This window comes from Sabethes cyaneus, chromosome 3 (genome assembly GCF_943734655.1).
Source record: "Sabethes cyaneus chromosome 3, idSabCyanKW18_F2, whole genome shotgun sequence".
Taxonomy (NCBI): domain Eukaryota; kingdom Metazoa; phylum Arthropoda; class Insecta; order Diptera; family Culicidae; genus Sabethes; species Sabethes cyaneus.
Genome location: NC_071355.1, coordinates 136,140,908 through 136,160,088, shown reverse-complemented (window position 1 = coordinate 136,160,088; position 19,181 = coordinate 136,140,908). Strand labels below are relative to the sequence as shown.

The 19,181-nt window shown below is 37.8% G+C and overlaps 1 protein-coding gene across 3 annotated transcripts in view; it reads left to right on the top strand.

Moving 5' to 3' along the window:
* LOC128742487 (ras-specific guanine nucleotide-releasing factor RalGPS2) overlaps positions 1–18,843 on the top strand; it is a 66,985-nt gene extending 48,142 nt beyond the window's left edge. For all 3 annotated transcript variants that reach the window (XM_053838864.1, XM_053838865.1, XM_053838863.1), the window contains 2 exons: positions 18,133–18,453; positions 18,509–18,843. In XM_053838864.1, coding sequence (XP_053694839.1) covers positions 18,133–18,453; positions 18,509–18,761 — 574 coding nt within the window. In that variant the 3' untranslated portion in view covers positions 18,762–18,843. The remainder of the gene's footprint in view (positions 1–18,132; positions 18,454–18,508) is intronic.
* Positions 18,844–19,181: the final 338 nt, after the last annotated feature.

Here is a 19,181-nt window from a genome sequence, read left to right as displayed (position 1 = left end):
TTTGTCTTAAAATATTGTTTAATTTTGTATTTATACAGATCGATGTTGGTGATTTGTTTTAATTCGTTAGGCAGAGCGTTGTAAATTGAAGGACCAAAAAATGAAATTCGCGTCTGACCAAGATTTGTGGTGGCTCTATCACGCTGTATGAGATTTGCTCGTCGGGTATTTTGCAGTCTATTACCAGTATTTAAAGACATATTATGGTGATAGTCTGGTTGATGTAAAACTTTCTGCATGTGAATAACAGTTTGCATATCACGTAAGGCTAAGATGGGTAAAACTGTGTGGCTATTATTTGTGTAGAGTTGAACCGTTGGGTAAAGTATCGGTAGTTGAAATATTATTTTCAAGCACCTGTTTTGCAAAACTTGTATTTTCTTAATTTTCGATTTACTGGCGTGGCCCCACACGAGAACTAGATACTGAATTTGGGAGTGAATACAACCATAGTAGAATTTTAATAATACGTGTTTAGGAACGAAGTAGCTAACTTTTCTCATTGCGCCGGCTAATGATGAAATTTTTTGCTGCATATGTTTGATTTGCCGGTCCCAAGACAACGTTGCATCAAGGTAAAAACCCAGATACTTGAAATCATCTACTTTTTCTATAGATATTTCGTTGACGCATAGGTTAACGTGATCGGCGGGTTTTTTCCTAGGTGAGTGGAAAACCATATATTTTGTTTTCGTTAAGTTGAGTGACAGTAAATTAGCATCAAAATAGTTAGAAAGAACTTTTAAATCATGCTCCATTGACGATATCGCACTGCCGATGTCAACGCAAGGATAAAATAATGCCGTATCATCTGCAAATAACCTTGGTATCCCTTTCAAGTTTAAATTGCCAATGTCGTTGATGTAAATCAAAAACAACAGTGGACCGATATTGCTACCCTGAGGCACCCCTACATCAATTTTGTGGAGTGTGCTACGTGCATCACCAATCGTTACAAATTGCATTCTTTGTGTTAAGTAACTGCGAATGACATTGTTTGCCACTCCTCTTATTCTATATAATTCCAGTTTCTTTAAGAGAATATTGTGATTCAAGGTATCAAAGGCCTTTTTAAGGTCAAGGAATAACCCTCCAACAAGTTTCTTCGACTCAATTTCGCTGACTATGTAGTCTATTAGCTCTGTTATAGCTGTCGTAGTCCCACATTTCTGCCTAAAGCCGTATTGGAATTTGTAAAAAACATTGTTTGCCTTCAAAAAATCTAATAATCGAGCTACAAGTAGTTTTTCTAGGATCTTGTTAAAGACCGATAGTGTAGATATTGGACGGTAATTACAGGCATCTAAAGTGTTTCCTGCTTTAAAAATTGGTACTACTCTAGCAATTTTTAAACAGTTGGGATATTCACCAGTATCAAGAATTTTATTGAAGGCTTGACACAAAATGAACGCAAATGCTTGGGGATTACCCTTTATTACTCTTGCTGGAATGTTATCCGGGCCTGAACTCTTATTAACATCTAATTCTTTTATTAGAGCAGTAACTTCATTAATACTTGCAGGGCGTAAAAAGATTGTATTAGAGACGCATCTAACGTTGCTAGTAGGACTAACGTTCAAAGGATTTGATATGTTACGCGCAAGATTGGTGCCAATATTAGAAAAATAATTATTGAAAATTTCGCAGACGTGCTGCGCATCAGAAATTTTACTTCCATTTTGAGATAAATTTATTGTTTCCTTTCCTTTTTCCCTCCCAAAGATTGTGTTTATATTTTTCCAAAGTTTTGAGTGACAAGTAGTACTCAGAAGCGTTTTATAATATGATTTCTTGTTTTGTTTTTTTGTGGCTTCAACTTTTCTTGTCACATGATTTAGCATTATCCGAAGGTTCGCGTCGTAAGGGTTTCTTTTTACTTTTTTTAGATATTTTGTTTTAATCTTCATTAGCCTCCATAATTCAAATGTCATCCACGGACAGTAATCATTTTTAACAGTTATTTCAGTCGTAAATGTTCTTGTGCACAAAGTAAGCAACTGATTGTATTTCGCAATTATTTCTGAAAAACAATTTTCAACATTATCCACGCATACAATACTGTTCATATAATCATTAAACATCGTAGTTAGCCTCACATTATCAATAATTCTTTTAGTAAGAACCTGTTTTTGTCGTCTCCCAGCAAGATTTATTGAAGTCAAAATTTGCGAGTGATCACTTACGTTGGTGGCAATCGTATCATTGCGTAGACGGTAAGCGTCACTTGTTCTACATACTACATGGTCAAGAACATTATTACTGGCTGGCCGAGTAGGAATTGAATTTGAGCATATGAAGCCATATGATTCCAATAAATTTTTATATTTAATCACAACATTGTTGCCAATCAGATTGACTGGGACGTTTACATCTCCTACAATGAAACATGGCGTGTTCTTTTTTGCATCATGCAACCAGCCTTCCAAGACGTCATGAAATCTATGAAAATCAAAGGAAGGTGGTCGATAGACACCAATAACATCGAAGGAAGACCCATCGATAGTAAGCTCAACGTGAATGGTGTGCAATCCAACCAAAGAACAATTATTTTTAATGTTATGCATTATTTTGTTGTTAACGTACAACGCCAGCCCCCCATGAGATGATTCCCTGCATGAGAATGTGGACTGAAAACCGGGAATTTCAAAAATTGAAGCACTATCCGCTCTCACCCATGTTTCGCCAATTACAATTACATCCACTGTTATATCACAATCGTTTAAAAAATATAGTATGTTATCAAATTTTTCCAATACATTCATTCCGCGAATATTCCACTGAAGTATCCGTAAGCTTCTACCATTACCATGCTGATATTGTGTTTTAAAATCATCTATGCTCTCGTGAAGATTATTTTGTATTTGTGGAGTATCCATTTTATAATGTTGGTTTACAAATTTTTTTTAGCATTTATAACTTTTATTATTTTAATTTTTTTTCAGTAATACTTCTTATTCTTTTTGGAGAGGGAGATGAAACGGACAAATTTATTAAACGTGACATAAAGTTTTTTAGATCCACTCGATTTTTTATGATTTCAGGTTTGCTACTCTCGTTCCTTTTCACAAGTACAACACCGCCCCTACCAGACCAGACATATTTTATATTATGTTTTTTCTGAGATTCGCGAAGTTCCTTGATAATTTCTAATGAAAGCGGCGTTAGCTCGTCACGAATTGAAATAGTAGTAGCTTTCCCATTTAGTAAAAGTGAAGGGTCAATTGACGTTGAAAATAACTGTCCCTTCAATTTCTTTTTATTAAAAATCTCTTCTTTTGCCTCTGCGTTTTTGAAGACAACTCTAATCGGAACTAGAGGATTACCAGATTTAGTATTTGCAAAAATTCGACTAGATGATGCTACTGAGTCAATCCCTGACGATGCTCCAAGGGAGGCTAAAGTTTTCCCTACAAGTTCGGAGGTATTCTCATTGGTTGTAACTGGGATGCCAAATAACATAACGTTGTTACAAGTGGTCAATTGATTGGATTTGTCAACATTTAATTCAAGTTTGCGAACGACCTCAGTGAGAGTGGTGTTCGACTTTTTGAGCACATTGACCTCTTGTTTCAACAACTCGTTTTCGGCCCTCAGTTCTAAAAAATCTGCAAGAATATCATCGAATTTGGAAGACAAAAATTCCTGGGATGCGTCAATTGCAGAAGTGATAAGTTTTACTTCTTTTTTTACATCTTCCATTTCACAAGCCACAGCAGTTTTTAATTCAGCAGCAAGTGCTGAAACCATCGACTGATTGTTATGATTCATTTTAATGATTCGTTGGTACGTAGCTGAACAATCCGATGAGCAGAAATAGGGAGATTCTTTAATGCGTCTAACCGCATTGCCGTTTATATTACGACATTTAAAATGCGCACTAGAAAAACAGTATAAACACGTAATGACTTTATTGGGATCAGCCTCCTTCTTGTTACACTCCACGCAATGAATTTCATTTTCTACCATCATCGTCGAAAAGTTTAAAATTTAAATAAAACAAAAACAATCCAGTAGCTATTTAATTTAAAATCTGTGAATGAACGAATTCATACAGCAGTACAGTTTGATTGCGATTTCTAAATGAGTGCGCTAACGCAAACTAGATGCGTGCGCAGTGAAAAGATGCTTTTTGTGGAGTGTATTCTATCGGCTCGTGACAGTCTACCGTTACCGCTTGCAGAAATGTGTAAATAAAAACCTACCTTGTACTTTAAATATGCATTTAAACTTACAAATCACCGTGCTATCATACTACGTAAGCCGCAATTCACAGCGCTCCTATATTGTACAATCAAAACATTCAGACATACGTTTGTCCTCGCTGTCGTGTCGTTCTATCTGGAAGGCTCGCACAGATCGCATTAGATCTATTGGATGTATAGCCGCATGCAACTGGAAATCTTCTCAGAGAGCACAACACAGACGGGCATACAGTAGCACTGCACTGTGTGCGCTGCGTGATAGAAGTCGAGCGCACAATTCAATTTTAAGCCAATATACTTAGGTTGTATCAAACGATGGTAGTAGCCGGATTGCACCCGAACTATTTGATGTATAGCCGTATCCAATCAGCTGAGCTCCGTTGTTAGATACAGACACTGCATATGTTCACGTAAAGGAAAGCGTGTTGAGTAATGCTACTAGAGAACATCAGTGTACTCATTCACACTACTCTAGCCAAAGCTATGTTTTCAAACAAACGCACGAAATTATACCCAAACTATTAGATGTATAGCCGTGTATAAAACGAATTCGCCTGATCGAGAAAGAGCACCACCCACACTTACGCAATCAAACGCATATCAATACACTCAGTCCTTCCACCACTTTAGCAAATAGTGCGAATATAGCATTTTCTGATCGAATTTCTATCTTAATCGTTAGGAAAACGAAATGTGAAACCGATTAAACACACTAGGTCAGTACAAACAAATCGTGTTTATGTGCATTGTCTACATAAACAAATGATGTCATGTTGAGAATGACATTTGAACCATTTTTAATTTGCACGTCGTGCAAACCAGCGGGGTTCAAATTAAAAAGTGTTCAGATTAAAAATGGTCAAACGAACGGGGGTCCACGGTATAGTACCACAACTGAGTGACGGCGGTAGTACCAAGCGCATTGGTCTAAAAGTTTCAGCAACATATTTCACAACTAATGATTAACGGTCCTTCACGAGCACTGTAGCAGGTATAATTTAACACACTGAAATCATATTTTTAGCACAAGGCATGCACGACCACTGCTGCAAAGCGATAAGGCCTTTTAAGATATCTATAGAACACAATATTCCACAAGGAGCATTCCTTTTATTTCAAATTTAATTAATTTGCACTCGAAATCACTAAACTTGATAAAACACCGCAAGTGTGACACTCATATAACACAGCTGTACCACTTGTATGAAACCGATCTTCAAAAAACAGCAATTATTTTTAAAACTTTAAGAGCAATTGAAAGGCGCGTATCAACGGTAACCCTGCTGCCAGTTTGATGACGTTGCAGACTTTGCTTCTCGGTTCCCAGTTGAGTCCTGAAAAATTTGGAAAGAGGAAGACTCGTATCTTAATGTTATCAATGCGGACGAATGTGGATTAATTTCGAAGGATAAATTAGTGGTTGAAACTGAAAAGGATGCAGACCTTGGAAAACTACTCATATTTTTGACTAAAAAGGAAGGCCAAATTCCACCAAATCATCCGTTTTTCAAGGTATATCAATGAGCTATCAGTGGAAGGTAACGTCATTATGCGTGGACCCAGAGTTGTAGTTCCCACGACGCTACGGAAGAGCGTGTTGACGAAACTCCACCAGTCACACCTGGGTATTGTAAAAAGTAAGAGTATTGCCAGAAGTAACTTTTGGTGGCCTGGTATCGATAAAGAGATTGAAGACTTTGTTAAAAATTGTTCAAGTTGTCTACTGTATAGCGCTTCGCCCCCTAAAGCTGAGCTCATTCCTTAGAAACCACCAAGCAAAATTTGGAGTAGAATTCACGTGGATTTTGCAGGACCGGTGAAAGGATGGTACTATTTGCTTATTATTGACGCCTTATCGAAATGGGTGGAGGTTTTTTCCACAAAAACCTGCAACTCACAATTTGTTTTGGATAAACTGTCTGAATGTATTGCTCGGTTTGGAATTTTTGATGAGTTAGTAAGCGATAATGGAACCCAATTTGTAGCGGCGGAAGTACAAAAATTTTTATCAGCCAATGGTATCCGCCACAGTTTGGCAAGTCCGGGTCATCCCGCTACAAATGGTGCTGCAGAGAATATAGTTAAAACCTCCAAATCCTCCCTGCTGAAAAACTTACGTGAACAAAACAAAAGTGTTTGCTGTATCGTTTCAAATTTTGTAATGGGGTACAGGAAAGCTACGCACTGTTCTACCGGCATGTCACCAGCGCACCTAATGCTTGGAAGAGATATTAAAAGTTCCTTAGAACTAATGAAACCGAAATGTAATGAGAAGATACAAGCGACCACATTTTGTTATACGTTGATATGAATAAATAAACCGTAGTTCGAAACCGTAATGACTTGTGATTTATATCGTGAAGTAACGCGACATTACATATAGAATTCAGCAGGAAGGAAGGGGTAAATGAGAGGCCTGAGAATAAACCCATGCTAAAGTCACTTGACATCGAATGGCTTGATTCTACTAAGATTCGAACCCACGATCACTCGCTTGTCAAAGCAGATTCGGTAACCTTGCGGCTACGGAGCCCCCGGGAGAGGCTGTTAGAGTCAATAAGATCGCAGCAACTGGCCATGCAATTGTCCTGCACTCTAACAGCTGACTGCTAAGTCTGTCGTATAAAAAACAGATGGTCAAGTTTCGATAACGGAATGTAGCACCTAGGCTTTGCTTTGCTTTTTTGTAGTACTATCACCATTATATTAAATTTATAAACAAGGCGTATTTTTTGATATTAATTTTCGCAATTACAAGAAAATTTTCGAATATCCAGGTTTGTTTCATACAACCGGTGCTTACACTCAAGTCTCTTTTTACACGTTTTTTTACGATTTTTGAAATAACGCGTTTTTTATGGCAATTTTTGAATAACGCGGTTTTTTACATCATTTTTCCAATTAACGCGGAGTTTTCAGCGATTTTTGAGTTTGGTCGGTTTCAACGACTTTGACTTAACGCGGTTTTTTACGTCGATTTTTGAATTACCATGGTCTATTTTATCACGCAACGATTTGAATAGCGTAGAAAGGCGTAAAACATCGGAAGGGACACCCCGAAAGCTGTTTCTGCAAATGACGTACTGACGTTCGGCGATTAATGTTGTACACGTATCTGATGCAGTCGTTCAGGGTCACTTTCAATTTCAAAGCCATAGCAGCACTCATGTTTAAGAGTACAATATCACAAAAAATAAAATGTGGTCAAATCAAGACCATTTACACACTGCTATGTCTAAGGTGCGATGCCAGTGTGAACTGGGAGTGCGCCGTAAATACTAAAGATAGAGCAATACTTAGTTCAGCAATCTTATGGATAATAATTTACTCTATAAATGACCCATATATAATATTTTCGCATTTTGCTTGGCTAAGGTGCTACAGTTAAAAAAACAAAATAAGTTCACTGAGTGCAGGACAAGCCTGCTCGCAATAAAAACGAAGTTCTTCTTTTGGAATCATGGAGTGTATGCAGGAAAACATCCACAGACTTTTTTATAGTACGAAAACTATAGCGCTAGTAGAAGTGATAATTTTGGTATAAAACAATAATTATTTGCTATTTTCCGTAGCTATTATACAGAGCGTTCCGCTTTCGATATGGTTGCCAGTTATAGTTAAATTATATTAAAATTACATGAACTTTGGCACAATCTTACCCGTTCTAGGGGAGACATGGTGCCAAAACATAAAGTTAAGTTAATTAACTAATTAATAAATAGTAGCGTATCTATGAACAATGCACATGTACCGTGGAAGCACCAAATTTGACGTGGTTAAGAAATTTTCAATTGTAAACATTAATTACAAAATAACGATTTGGCCAATCAAGATTTTGAACAGCAATAGTTAGACTAGCAAAGAATATGTAAAAAATAAACAAACAGTAAATATGCATTGAATTCTTAGACTAGCAAAGAATATGTAAAAAATAAACAAACAGTAAATATGCATTGAATTCTTTTTATTGTATCAAGTTTTTGTGAGATGCTCGGGGTTCCTAAATTAACGCATGAATTTTGCAATGTGCCTTATTTGACGCAAAATGTTACTTATTTGACGCACTTGAAAATATAGTATAATTTAACAAAAACGACAATGTTTAAATAGTTACACAAGGTTTTCGTTATTCGTGTGGATGTATTTTACCCCTGTTTTTGCGAAAACGTCGGGAGAATTGAGATATCCGACATGTTTATATTGCAACCACAAGCAGGCTATTCAAAAATCTGTCATAACTTGTGTTTAACAATGAAAATTCTGGAAATGACTTCTAAAACAGCTGTACGTTGTTTTGAAAGACAGCTAAGAAAGTGTCAAGATTCAGGGTGTCGCAGGAAAAACTAAATTAGCCGCTTACCGGAAACTGCAGTAACTGCAGGATTGGATCATCCAGACAAGCGAAAAAAGTATCCTAATTTAACCTTAATCCTAAATCAATATTTTTGATTGCCTTACCCGTTTGGGGAACTTGATTTTAGACCAACCTCGAGTGTTTAGTCTTGACTTTGAAATGCGGTCAAACATATTTTATTGATATTTTTTGAAACGATGGTTCTACAATTGATGAAGGGACGGTAAGGGAAAGTAATCATTTTTTTTTGGAAAATGGGCGACGAAGCGTGGCTACGTTTTCCCCCCATTCCCTTACCTTTCCACTCTTTCCCCTCCATTTAAAAAAAATCATTACTTTCCCCTACCGTCCCTTCATCAATTGTAGAACCACTGACGAACTGACATGACACATAGAAGAAAATCCTTTGAAAACCATCGTCCTACGCATTTTGCTTGCACACTAGCATCCTCTGTTATGCATGTCGCGGAGTAGCTTGCATTTGCAGGGTTTTACGCTGAAGGGTTTTTACATTTGAATGGTTTTATAACTGAAAACTCGAAGCAGCACTCGCGCGCCGCGGTGTGGTCATGTTGCGAATGCTTTTTTGAAAAAATGAGTGGTTTTTGGTTGGACGATGGAATTAACGCGAATGTCTCGTCTGTTTGTCTGTGGTAGAACCATTGTTTCAAAAAATATTAATAGAACTTGATTTTACTAATAAGCAAAACAAGTCATTTAAAGTTTATAGGACCTCCTCTCCAACGCTAAAACTATATGTTTGCCCTGAGAAAGTGTTTTCTGCAGCTTCTTCCGGCGAACTGTGGTCTCTGTAACACCTAATGAGACGGTAAACTGTTGAACCAATATGTGCCTCTATGGTTCAAAGGTACAAGTACCAGCGAGCCACATGCACTGGCGGGTGTTGTGGGTTCGAATCCGGTTATAATCTCAGATTATAGGTTGTTTCGACCCATGCACCTTCCAGCGTTGGACAAAACGTAGGAGTCAAAACGACTACTTGTTAAGCGTAGCTACCAATAACCCCCCCCCCCCCCCTCCTCGCTTTTCCGCTCTTTCTCCCCCATCGCCAAAAATTTTCATTTCTTTCCCCTACCGTCCCTTCATCAATTGTAAAACCACCGTTTCAAAACAAAATATTAATGTAAAAGTGCTTTTTTGTTCGAAAACTATTGAAACATAAGTATTATTAATATATTGTAGAATATATTGTAGAACCACCGTTTCAAAAAATACTAATGTATATGTATGACCGCATTTCAAGGTCAAGACTAAAAACATGAGATTAGTCTAAACACTTTTACGCCTAAAAAATTTAAAACATAGTTGACTGTTTCTTTAGCGTTTGTGCTAAGGTAGATTGTATTTAAGTTTTTGTTCTACTATTATCTTTATTATTATTATTAGTATTCATTAAGACCGCACTGTATCCAATGAATTTTTAAATAAATGACAAATGATATATATATATATATATATATATATATACTAGCTGACCCGACAAACTTCGTATTGCCACAAATTAACCTGTGTTGTACATAAATCATGAATCTCGGATGATCTTTGTCACTATCTCGAGTTTTGCAAGCCCCCCAGTGGGCGGCGCTTCCGACGGCGGGTCACCGGCAACACTCGCGACCGGCTCGTCCTGAATGATCTAGTGTTACTATAGATAGTTTTTGTGGTCTTGTTATTGATTAATGTTTTAGCCCCCCCCCTCCTAAAAAGGTAAGAAGTCTTAATTCATAATGGGAAAAATGGTTGCCTCCAAAAACACCCACATGCCAAATATGGTTCCATTTGCTTGATTAGTTCTCGAATTATGAGGAAATTTGTATGGAAGCCCCCCCCCCTCTTAAAGGGGAGAGGAGTTACAATTCCCCTTATAAAGAGGGAGGGGTCTCAATTTACCATAGAATAAATTCTTGTCACCGAAAACACCCACATGCCAAATTTGGTTCTATTTGCTTGATTAGTTCTCGAGTTATGAGGAAATTTGTATTTCATTTGTATAGGAGCCCCCCCTCCTAAAGTGGGGAGAGGTTCTTATTCATCATAGAAAAAATTCTTGCCTCCAAAAACACCTACATGCCAAATTTGGTTCCATTTGCTGGATTAGCTCTCGAGTTATAAGGAAATTTGTATTTCGTTTGTATAGGAGCCCCCCCCACTTAAAGTGGGGAGGGGTCCCAATTCATCATAGAAAAAAATTTTGTCTCCAAAAACACACACATGCCAAATTTGGTTCCATTTGCTTGATTAGTTCTCGAGTTATGAGGAAATTGGTATTTCATTTGTACAGGAGCCCCCCCTCTTAAAGTGAGGAGGGGTCCTAATTCAACATAGAAAATTTTCTTGCCCTCGAAAACTTTCACATGCCAAATTTGGTTCCATTTGCTTGATTAGTTCTCGAGTTATGAGGAAATTTGTATGGAAACCCCCCCTCTTAAAGGGGAGAGGAGTTATAATTCCCCTTATAAAGAGGGGAGGGGTCTCAAATTACCCTAGAATAAATTCTTGTCACCGAAAACACCCACATGCCAAATTTGGTTCTAATCAAGCAATAGTTCTCGAGTTATGCATAAATTTGTGTTTCATTTGTATGGGAGCCCCCCCTCTTAGTGGGGGGAGGGGTCTCTAACCATCATTAAAACCTTTCCTGGCCCCAAAAACCTCTACATGCAAATTTTCACGCCGATTGGTTCAGTAGTTTTTGATTCTATAAGGAACACAGGACAGACAGACAGACAGACAGAAATCCTTCTTTATAGGTATAGATTTGTATTTCATTGGTGTAGAAGCCCCCTCTGTTAAAGTGTGGAAGGGTCCTAATTCACCATAGAAAATGTTTTTGCCTCCAAAAACCTCCACATGCCAAATTTGGTTCTATTTGCTTGATTAGTTCGCGAGTTATGAGGAAATTTGTATTTCATTTGTATAGGAGCCCCCCCTACTAAAGTGAGGAGAGGTCCTAATTCATCATAGAAAAAAATCTTGCCTCCAAAAACACCTACATGCCAAAGTTTGTTCCATTTGCTTGATTAGTTCTCGAGTTATGAGGAAATTTATATTTAGCTTATATAGGAGCTTCCACCTCCTAAAGTGGGGAGGTGTCCCAATTCATCATAAAAAATATTCTTGTCTTCGAAAACCTTCACATGCCAAATTTGGTTCCATTTGCTTGATTAGTTCTCGAGTTATGAGGAAATTTGTATTTCGCTTGTATAGGAGCCCCCCCTCCTAAAGTAGGGAGGGGTCCCAATTCGTCATAGAAAAAATTTTGGTCTCCAAAAACACACACATGCCAAATTTGGTTCTCTTTGCTTGATTAGTTCTCGAGTTATGAGGAAATTTGTATTTCGTTTGTATAGGAGCCCCCCCCTCCTAAAGTGGGGAGGGGTCCCAATTCGTCATAGAAAAAATTTTGGTCTCCAAAAACACACACATGCCAAATTTGGTTCCATTTGCTTGATTAGTTCTCGAGTTATGAGGAAATTTGTATTTCATTTGTACAGGAGCCCCCCCTCTTAAAGTGAGGAGGGGCCTAATTCATCATAGAAAATATTCTTGCCTTCGAAAACCTTCACATGCCAAATTTGGTTCCATTTGCTTGATTAGTTCTCGAGTTATGAGGAAATTTGTATTTCGCTTGTATATGAGCCCCCCCTCCTAAAGTAGGGAGGGGTCCCAATTCATCATAGAAAATATTCTTGCCTTCGAAAACCTTCACATGCCAAATTTGGTTCCATTTGCTTGATTAGTTCTCGAGTTATGAGGAAATTTGTATTTCGCTTGTATAGGAGCCCCCCCTCCTAAAGTGGGGAGGGGTCCTAATTCATCATAGAAAAAATTTTGGTCTCCAAAAACACACACATGCCAAATTTGGTTCCATTTGCTTGATTAGTTCTCGAGTTATGAGGAAATTTGTATGGAAGCCCCCCCTCTTAAAGGGGAGAGGAGTTATAATTCCCCTTATAAAGAGGGGAGGGGTCTCAAATTACCCTAGAATAAATTCTTGTCACCGAAAACACCCACATGCCAAATTTGGTTCTATTTGCTTGATTAGTTCTCGAGTTATGCAGAAATTTGTGTTTCATTTGTATGGGAGCCCCCCCTCTTAGTGGGGGGAGGGGTCTCTAACCATCACTAAAACCTTCCCTGGCCCCAAAAACCTCTACATGCAAATTTTCACGCCGATTGGTTCAGTAGTTTTCGATTCTATAAGGAACAAAATACAGACAGACAGACAGACAGACAGACAGACAGACAGACAGACAGACAGAAATCCTTCTTTATAGGTATAGATATATATATATATATATATATATATATATATATATATATATATATATATATATATATATATATACTAGCTGACCCGAAAAACTTCGTATTGCCATAAGTTAACCTGTGTTGTACATAAATCATGAATCTTGGATGATCTTTGTCACAATCTCGAGTTTTGCAAGTTTCTGAGGAGTTCAACCTTAGATGATTCAGTTACGTAACTATGAAAGCATCCCAGGTAATTAATAAGTATCACCAATGCTACTTCAATGTAGGCTAATAAGCATTTAAGTCGCCTTAAATGCTAATTAAATGCTATTTTGGCAAAATATACAGCTACTTTACTGATAACCTTCTTATAGTGCTGACAATGCTAATTTACAGCTAATTACCGACACGAAGAATTTGAATACAATTTTAGATGCCAATTTACAACACCTATGCAGTCAAAAACATAATATACAACAACGTGCAGTATAAAATGCCAGATACGCTGATTTGCTGCTTATGTTAATGCTTATTAGTTACCAGGAATGGGTAGTTTAATATACAAATTATACAGTAAAGTAGAAAACAACTCCCCTGTCCCCTCATTGCATAGCCAGAAAGCGGATAGTAATATTCGCCATGATTGTACAACATTTCGCCGAATATCATTTTGCGAAAAACGTAAAGTGGAATGTACCATTTCACGGAAAACTTTTTTGTGGAAAGTCCCATTTCGCGATCCTCTCCTTACTCGCTATCGCTCGTTCCAGGAAACCCAGGTAGACCTAGGAAAACAAATAAACCTAGACAGTAGTGATTTCTGCGAGGAGTTGCCTCCCCCAGTGGGCGGCGCTTCCGACGACGGGTCACCGGCAACACTTGCGGCCGTCTCGCCCTGAATGATCTAGTGTTACTATAGATAGCTTTTGTGGTCTTGTTATTGACTAATGTTTTATGGAAGAGTCTCGAATTTCTAGATTTCGATTAGTTTTTGAGTTTCGCAAAAAAATCTGTTTTATTTGTATGAGAGTCCATATCCCCCTACCACAGGGGCGAGAGGTCTCTAACTATCATAAAATAAATTCAAGACTCCAAAATCTCCCACATGCCAAATTTGGTTCCATTTGCTTGATTAGTTCTCAATTTATAAGGAAATTTGAATTTCATTTGTATGGGACCCCTTCGCCCCCTCCTAAACAGGGGAGGGGTCTTAATTCATCATAGAAAAAATTTCTGCCCCCTAAAAGCCCCACATGCCAAATTTGGTTCCATTTGCTTGATTAGCACTCAAATTATAAGGAAATTTGTATTTCATTTGTATAGGAGCACCCTCTTAAAAGGGGAAGGGGTCGTAATTCACCATAGAAAAAAAACTTGCCTCCAAAACCGCTTACATGTCAAATTTGGTTTCATTTGCTTGATTAGTTCTTGAGTTATGAGGAAATTTGTTTTTCATTTGCATAGGAGCCCCCCCTCCTAAAGTGGGGAGGGGTCCTAATTCATCATAGAAAATATTTTTGCCTCCAAAAACCTCCGCTTGCCAAATTTGGTTCTATTTGCTTGATTAGTTTTCGAGTTATGAGGAAATTTGTATTTCATTTGTACAGGAGCCCCCCCTCCTAAAGTGGGGAGGGGTCCAAATTCATCATAGAAAAAATTCTTGCCTCAAAAAACACCCACATGCCAAATTTGGTTCCATTTGCTTGATTAGTTCTCGAGTTATGAGGAAAGTTGTATTTCATTTGTATAGGAGCCCCCCCTCTTAAAGTGGAGAGGGGTCCTAATTCACCATAGAAAATATTCTTGCCCTCGAAAACACCCACATGCCAAATTTTGTTCCATTTGCTTGATTAATTCTCGAGTTATAAGGAAATTTGTATTTCATTTGTATAGGACCCCCCCCCCCCCCTCCTAAAGTGGTGAGGGGTCCCAATTCATCATAGAAAAAATTTTTGTCTCCAAAAACACCCACATGCCAAATTTGGTTCCATCTGCTTAATTAGTTTTCGAGTTATGAGGAAATTTGTATTTTATTGGTACAGGAGCCCCCCCCTCTTAAAGTGGGGAGAATTCACTGTAGCTTCAACGCTACGGAGATGTAGCCTAAACGCTACGGAGATAAAAAAAAGCACATTTTTGGTGTTTGGTTTCCTGGTTTCCTGGTTTATTCCTAAAACTACAATTACCATCCATCTGAATCTGAATCCCCCACCGGGGGATCCACTTTTCACTTGAGATTTTAAATTACCATCCTCCCTGCTCGTGGCGTTGCCGCCCGTATTTATAACAGCTTTTAATTGCTCGTAGCAAGAAGTACTAGAGCAGCTGCTGAGAAAAACAAAGAGAGAGTAGAGCGGAACTTAAGTTCTATGAGAGTTTCAGTTGGCGCGCGAAACCCCTCACACATGTACTAAGCTAACTCCCATCGCACGTTCGACGTACAATGTTTGTTATTTTCCATGTGCAAACATTTGCGCTTGCCCCTGAGACTGGCATAGAAATAAACCTTACAGCCGTACAGAAAGGTAAAACTGTCGCTGTCGCGCAGCTTCGGTCAATGGTAACAGTCGCGGCCACCGGTGGTCAATGTTACCCGTACTGGGCACTGACGCTGCATCACCATAAAAAATATTGCCCTCGAAAACACCCACATGCCAAATTTTGTTCCATTTGCTTGATTAGATCTCCAGTTATATTTCGTTCGTATAGGAGCCCCCCCTTCTAAATTGGGGAGGGGTCCCAATTCATCATAGAAAAAATTTTTGTCTCCAAAAACACCCACATGCCAAATTTGGTTCCATTTGCTTGATTAGTTCTCGATTTATAAGGAAATTTGTATTTCATTTGTATAGGAGCCCCCCTCCTAAAGTGGGGAGGAGTCCCAATTCATCATAGAAAAAAATTTTGTCTCCAAAAACACCCACATGCCAAATTTGGTTCCATTTGCTTGATTAGTTCTCGAGTTATGAGGAAATTTGTATTCCATTTGTATGGAAGCCCCCCCTCTTAAAGAGGAGAGGAGTCCTAATTCCCCTTCTAAAGAGGGGAGGGGTCCCAATTTACCATAGAATAATTTCTTGTCACCAAACACACCCACATGCCAAATTTTGTTCTATTTGCTTGATTTGTTCTCGAGTTATGCAGAAATTTGTGTTTCATTTGTATAGGAGCCCCCCCTCTTAGTGGGGGGAGGGGTCTCTAACCATCACTAAAACCTTTCCTGGCCCCTAAAACCTCTACATGCAAATTTTCACGCCGATTGGTTCAGTAGTTTTTGATTCTATAAAGAACATCCCGACAGACAGACAGACAGATTGGTCTGTCTGTCCGTATGTTCCTTATAGAATCGAAAACTACTGAACCAATCGGCATGAAAATATGCATGTAGAGGTTTTTTGGGGCCAGGAAAGGTTTTAGTGATGGTTAGAAACCCCTCCCCCCACTAAGAGGGGGGGCTCCCATACAAATGAAACACAAATTTCTGCATAACTCGACAACTAATCAAGCAAATAGAACAAAATTTGGCATGTGGGTGTTTTCGGTGACAAGAATTTATTCTATGGTAAATTGAGACCCCTCCCCTCTTTATAAGGGGAATTATAACTCCTCTCCTCTTTAAAAGGGGGGGCTTCCATACAAATTTCCTCATAACTCGAGAACTAATCAAGCAAATGGAACCAAATTTGGCATGTGAAGGTTTTCGAGGGCAAGAATATTTTCTATAGTAAATTAGGACCCCTCCCCACTTTAAGAGGGGGGGGCTCCTGTACCAAAGAAACACAATTTTCGTCATAACTCGAGAAGTAATTAAGCAAATGGAACCAAATTTGGCATGTGGGTGTTTTTGGAGACAAAAATTTTTTCTATGATGAATTGGGAAACCTCCCCGTTTTAGGAGGGAAGGATCCTATACACATGAAATACAAATTTCCTCATAACTGAAGAACTAATCAAGCAAATGGAACAAAATTTGGCATGTGAAAGTTTTCGAGAACAAGAATATTTTCTATGGTAAATAAGGACCCCTCCCCACTTTAAGAGGGGGGCTCCTATACTAACGAAATACAAATTTCCTCGTAACTCGAGAACTAATCAAGCAAATGGAACAAAATTTGGCATGTGGAGGTTTCTGGAGGCAAAAATATTTTCTATGGTGAATTAGGAATTAGGCCCCTCCCAACTTTAAGAGGGGGTGCTTCTACACAAATGAAATACAAATTTCCTCATAACTCTAGAACTAATCAAGCAAATGGAACCAAATTTATCAAGACCACAAAAACTATCTATAGTAACACTAGATCATTCAGGACGAGATTCATGATTTATGTACAACACAGGTTAATTTGTGGCAATACGAAGTTTGTCGGGTCAGCTAGTATATATATATATATATATATATATATATATATATATATATATATATATATATATATATATAAATATATATATATAAGGTATAGCATATTTGTCTCACATTAAAGTGTTTATTCAAAGGATCTGATATTTCTAGAGAAAAAGTAAACATGAATTTTAATTATTTAGCAGACTTACGATACTGTTTGCTCCTAAAAAGATAATGCAATCTAAATATAATACTGCCGAAATATTATACACGCTAGTAAACAATGAAAACGATAAAGCTCAATAACGATAAAGCTCAATAACGATAAAGCACAGAAATGCAGTGCAGAATACAGCATACACCCGGGCAACATTACAATAGATCAATAATGTTGTAGTCAAAGTGATAAGCCCATACAAAAAAAAAACAATGCAAATGTATTGATGTACACTGACCTATTTTATTGTATATGTGAATTGCACAAGCCGAACCGATTGTTATAGTTTGGCACAATCTCACCACGTGAAGCTTGGAAAGTGCAAAGTTTAGAAAAAAATTATTTTCGTAATCAAAAGCCGCCCAAAGTATAATAACCTTTCAATACACTGTAAATTAATACTTTATCTATCTTCAGAATAGCAAGTTGATGCGATTTCTTGTTGGGGTTTGTCCCACATAAACGTTTATTGTAAACGTTTTTTTTTCAGTATTTTTGACCCTATAGTTTGAAACCCTTTTTAAGCCAAACTGATCGCTAATATTATTTGTGTTTCATTCCACGTTATGAATAAATAAGTTATCTTGAATTTGAGCCATCAACTTGCATAGACCTACTATATTTTTATAAACAAACATTGTTAGTTTTTGGCATAATCTTAACCCCGTGACCCAATGTCACCCTGGATGGCGGTACCGTAATAATTGTACTTCTCTACTAATGTTTTACTCAAATTTTACAGCATTTTTAACAAAATTTCGTGTACAACTGTACAAAGTACTGAAAGTTCGGTTCAATTAACTGAATCATTTGTCAAACCTCGGCATTTGCTTGATGATTCGGTAATGGAGAATAAAGTATCTGCAGATGCCGCATCAACTGGCAGTTCTGATGGTGTTAAAGGATTCGAAACTGATGGAGAACTTCTAGGATTCCAAGGTTGCTTAAGGCGGAAAACACTCATGAAGCACAGACGTAAGTCTACTGTGTCTTCCTGGCAGCGGTATTGGGTACAGATATGGGCAAATTCGCTAATTTATTTCTCTCCTAAAACATTCAAAGGGTATTGCTATTTTATTTAAAACAGACAGCTCTATTAAACGGTTAATTTATTTTAGAAATGAAAGAAGTGACTACAAACGCGAACCATCGAAAATATGTAACCTAGAAGGTTGGCATGTAGAAGCGAAAGATATCGGGCAAAGTGAGACTTTTCAGTTAGTTAATCAACAGCTCGGTCATATCTATAAATTTCGAACTGGTTCAACAACGCTAAATGCACTTTGGTTGAAGGCTTTAAGCACTGTGATCTCACAGCTCACTCCAGAAATCGCCGATAAACCTCAAGTTAATCTGATGTCGTTTGAGTAATAAGTTTCTATGTGAAAACGATTTTAAATGTGACATTGCTTAACTGTAGATAAAATATAGTTACAGCATGGGCTCTCTAAAAGCTGTCGGAAATATAGTCTCTAATTTGCAAAATATTCGACTAATAATGTTATTTTATCCGAAAGCAAATTTTTATCGAACTTTCATTTATCAACAAATAGTCTGCTGATAACAATTGAAAAGGATTGCTTATCAACTCTTTCGGTTTATCTTCAACTTATACAATGAGGAACCAGGTAAAAACTCACTGATTACCTGTCATTCTACCTACCTAAGAAACGGGACGGAGATAAGGAAAGCAACGGATATACTTAGGACGAAGTCCTTCCCGGCAGACACTAGCAGTTGATCATCCGAACGCAAGCCTACAGCACCAATCACAGGGTATATCGAGCGCAC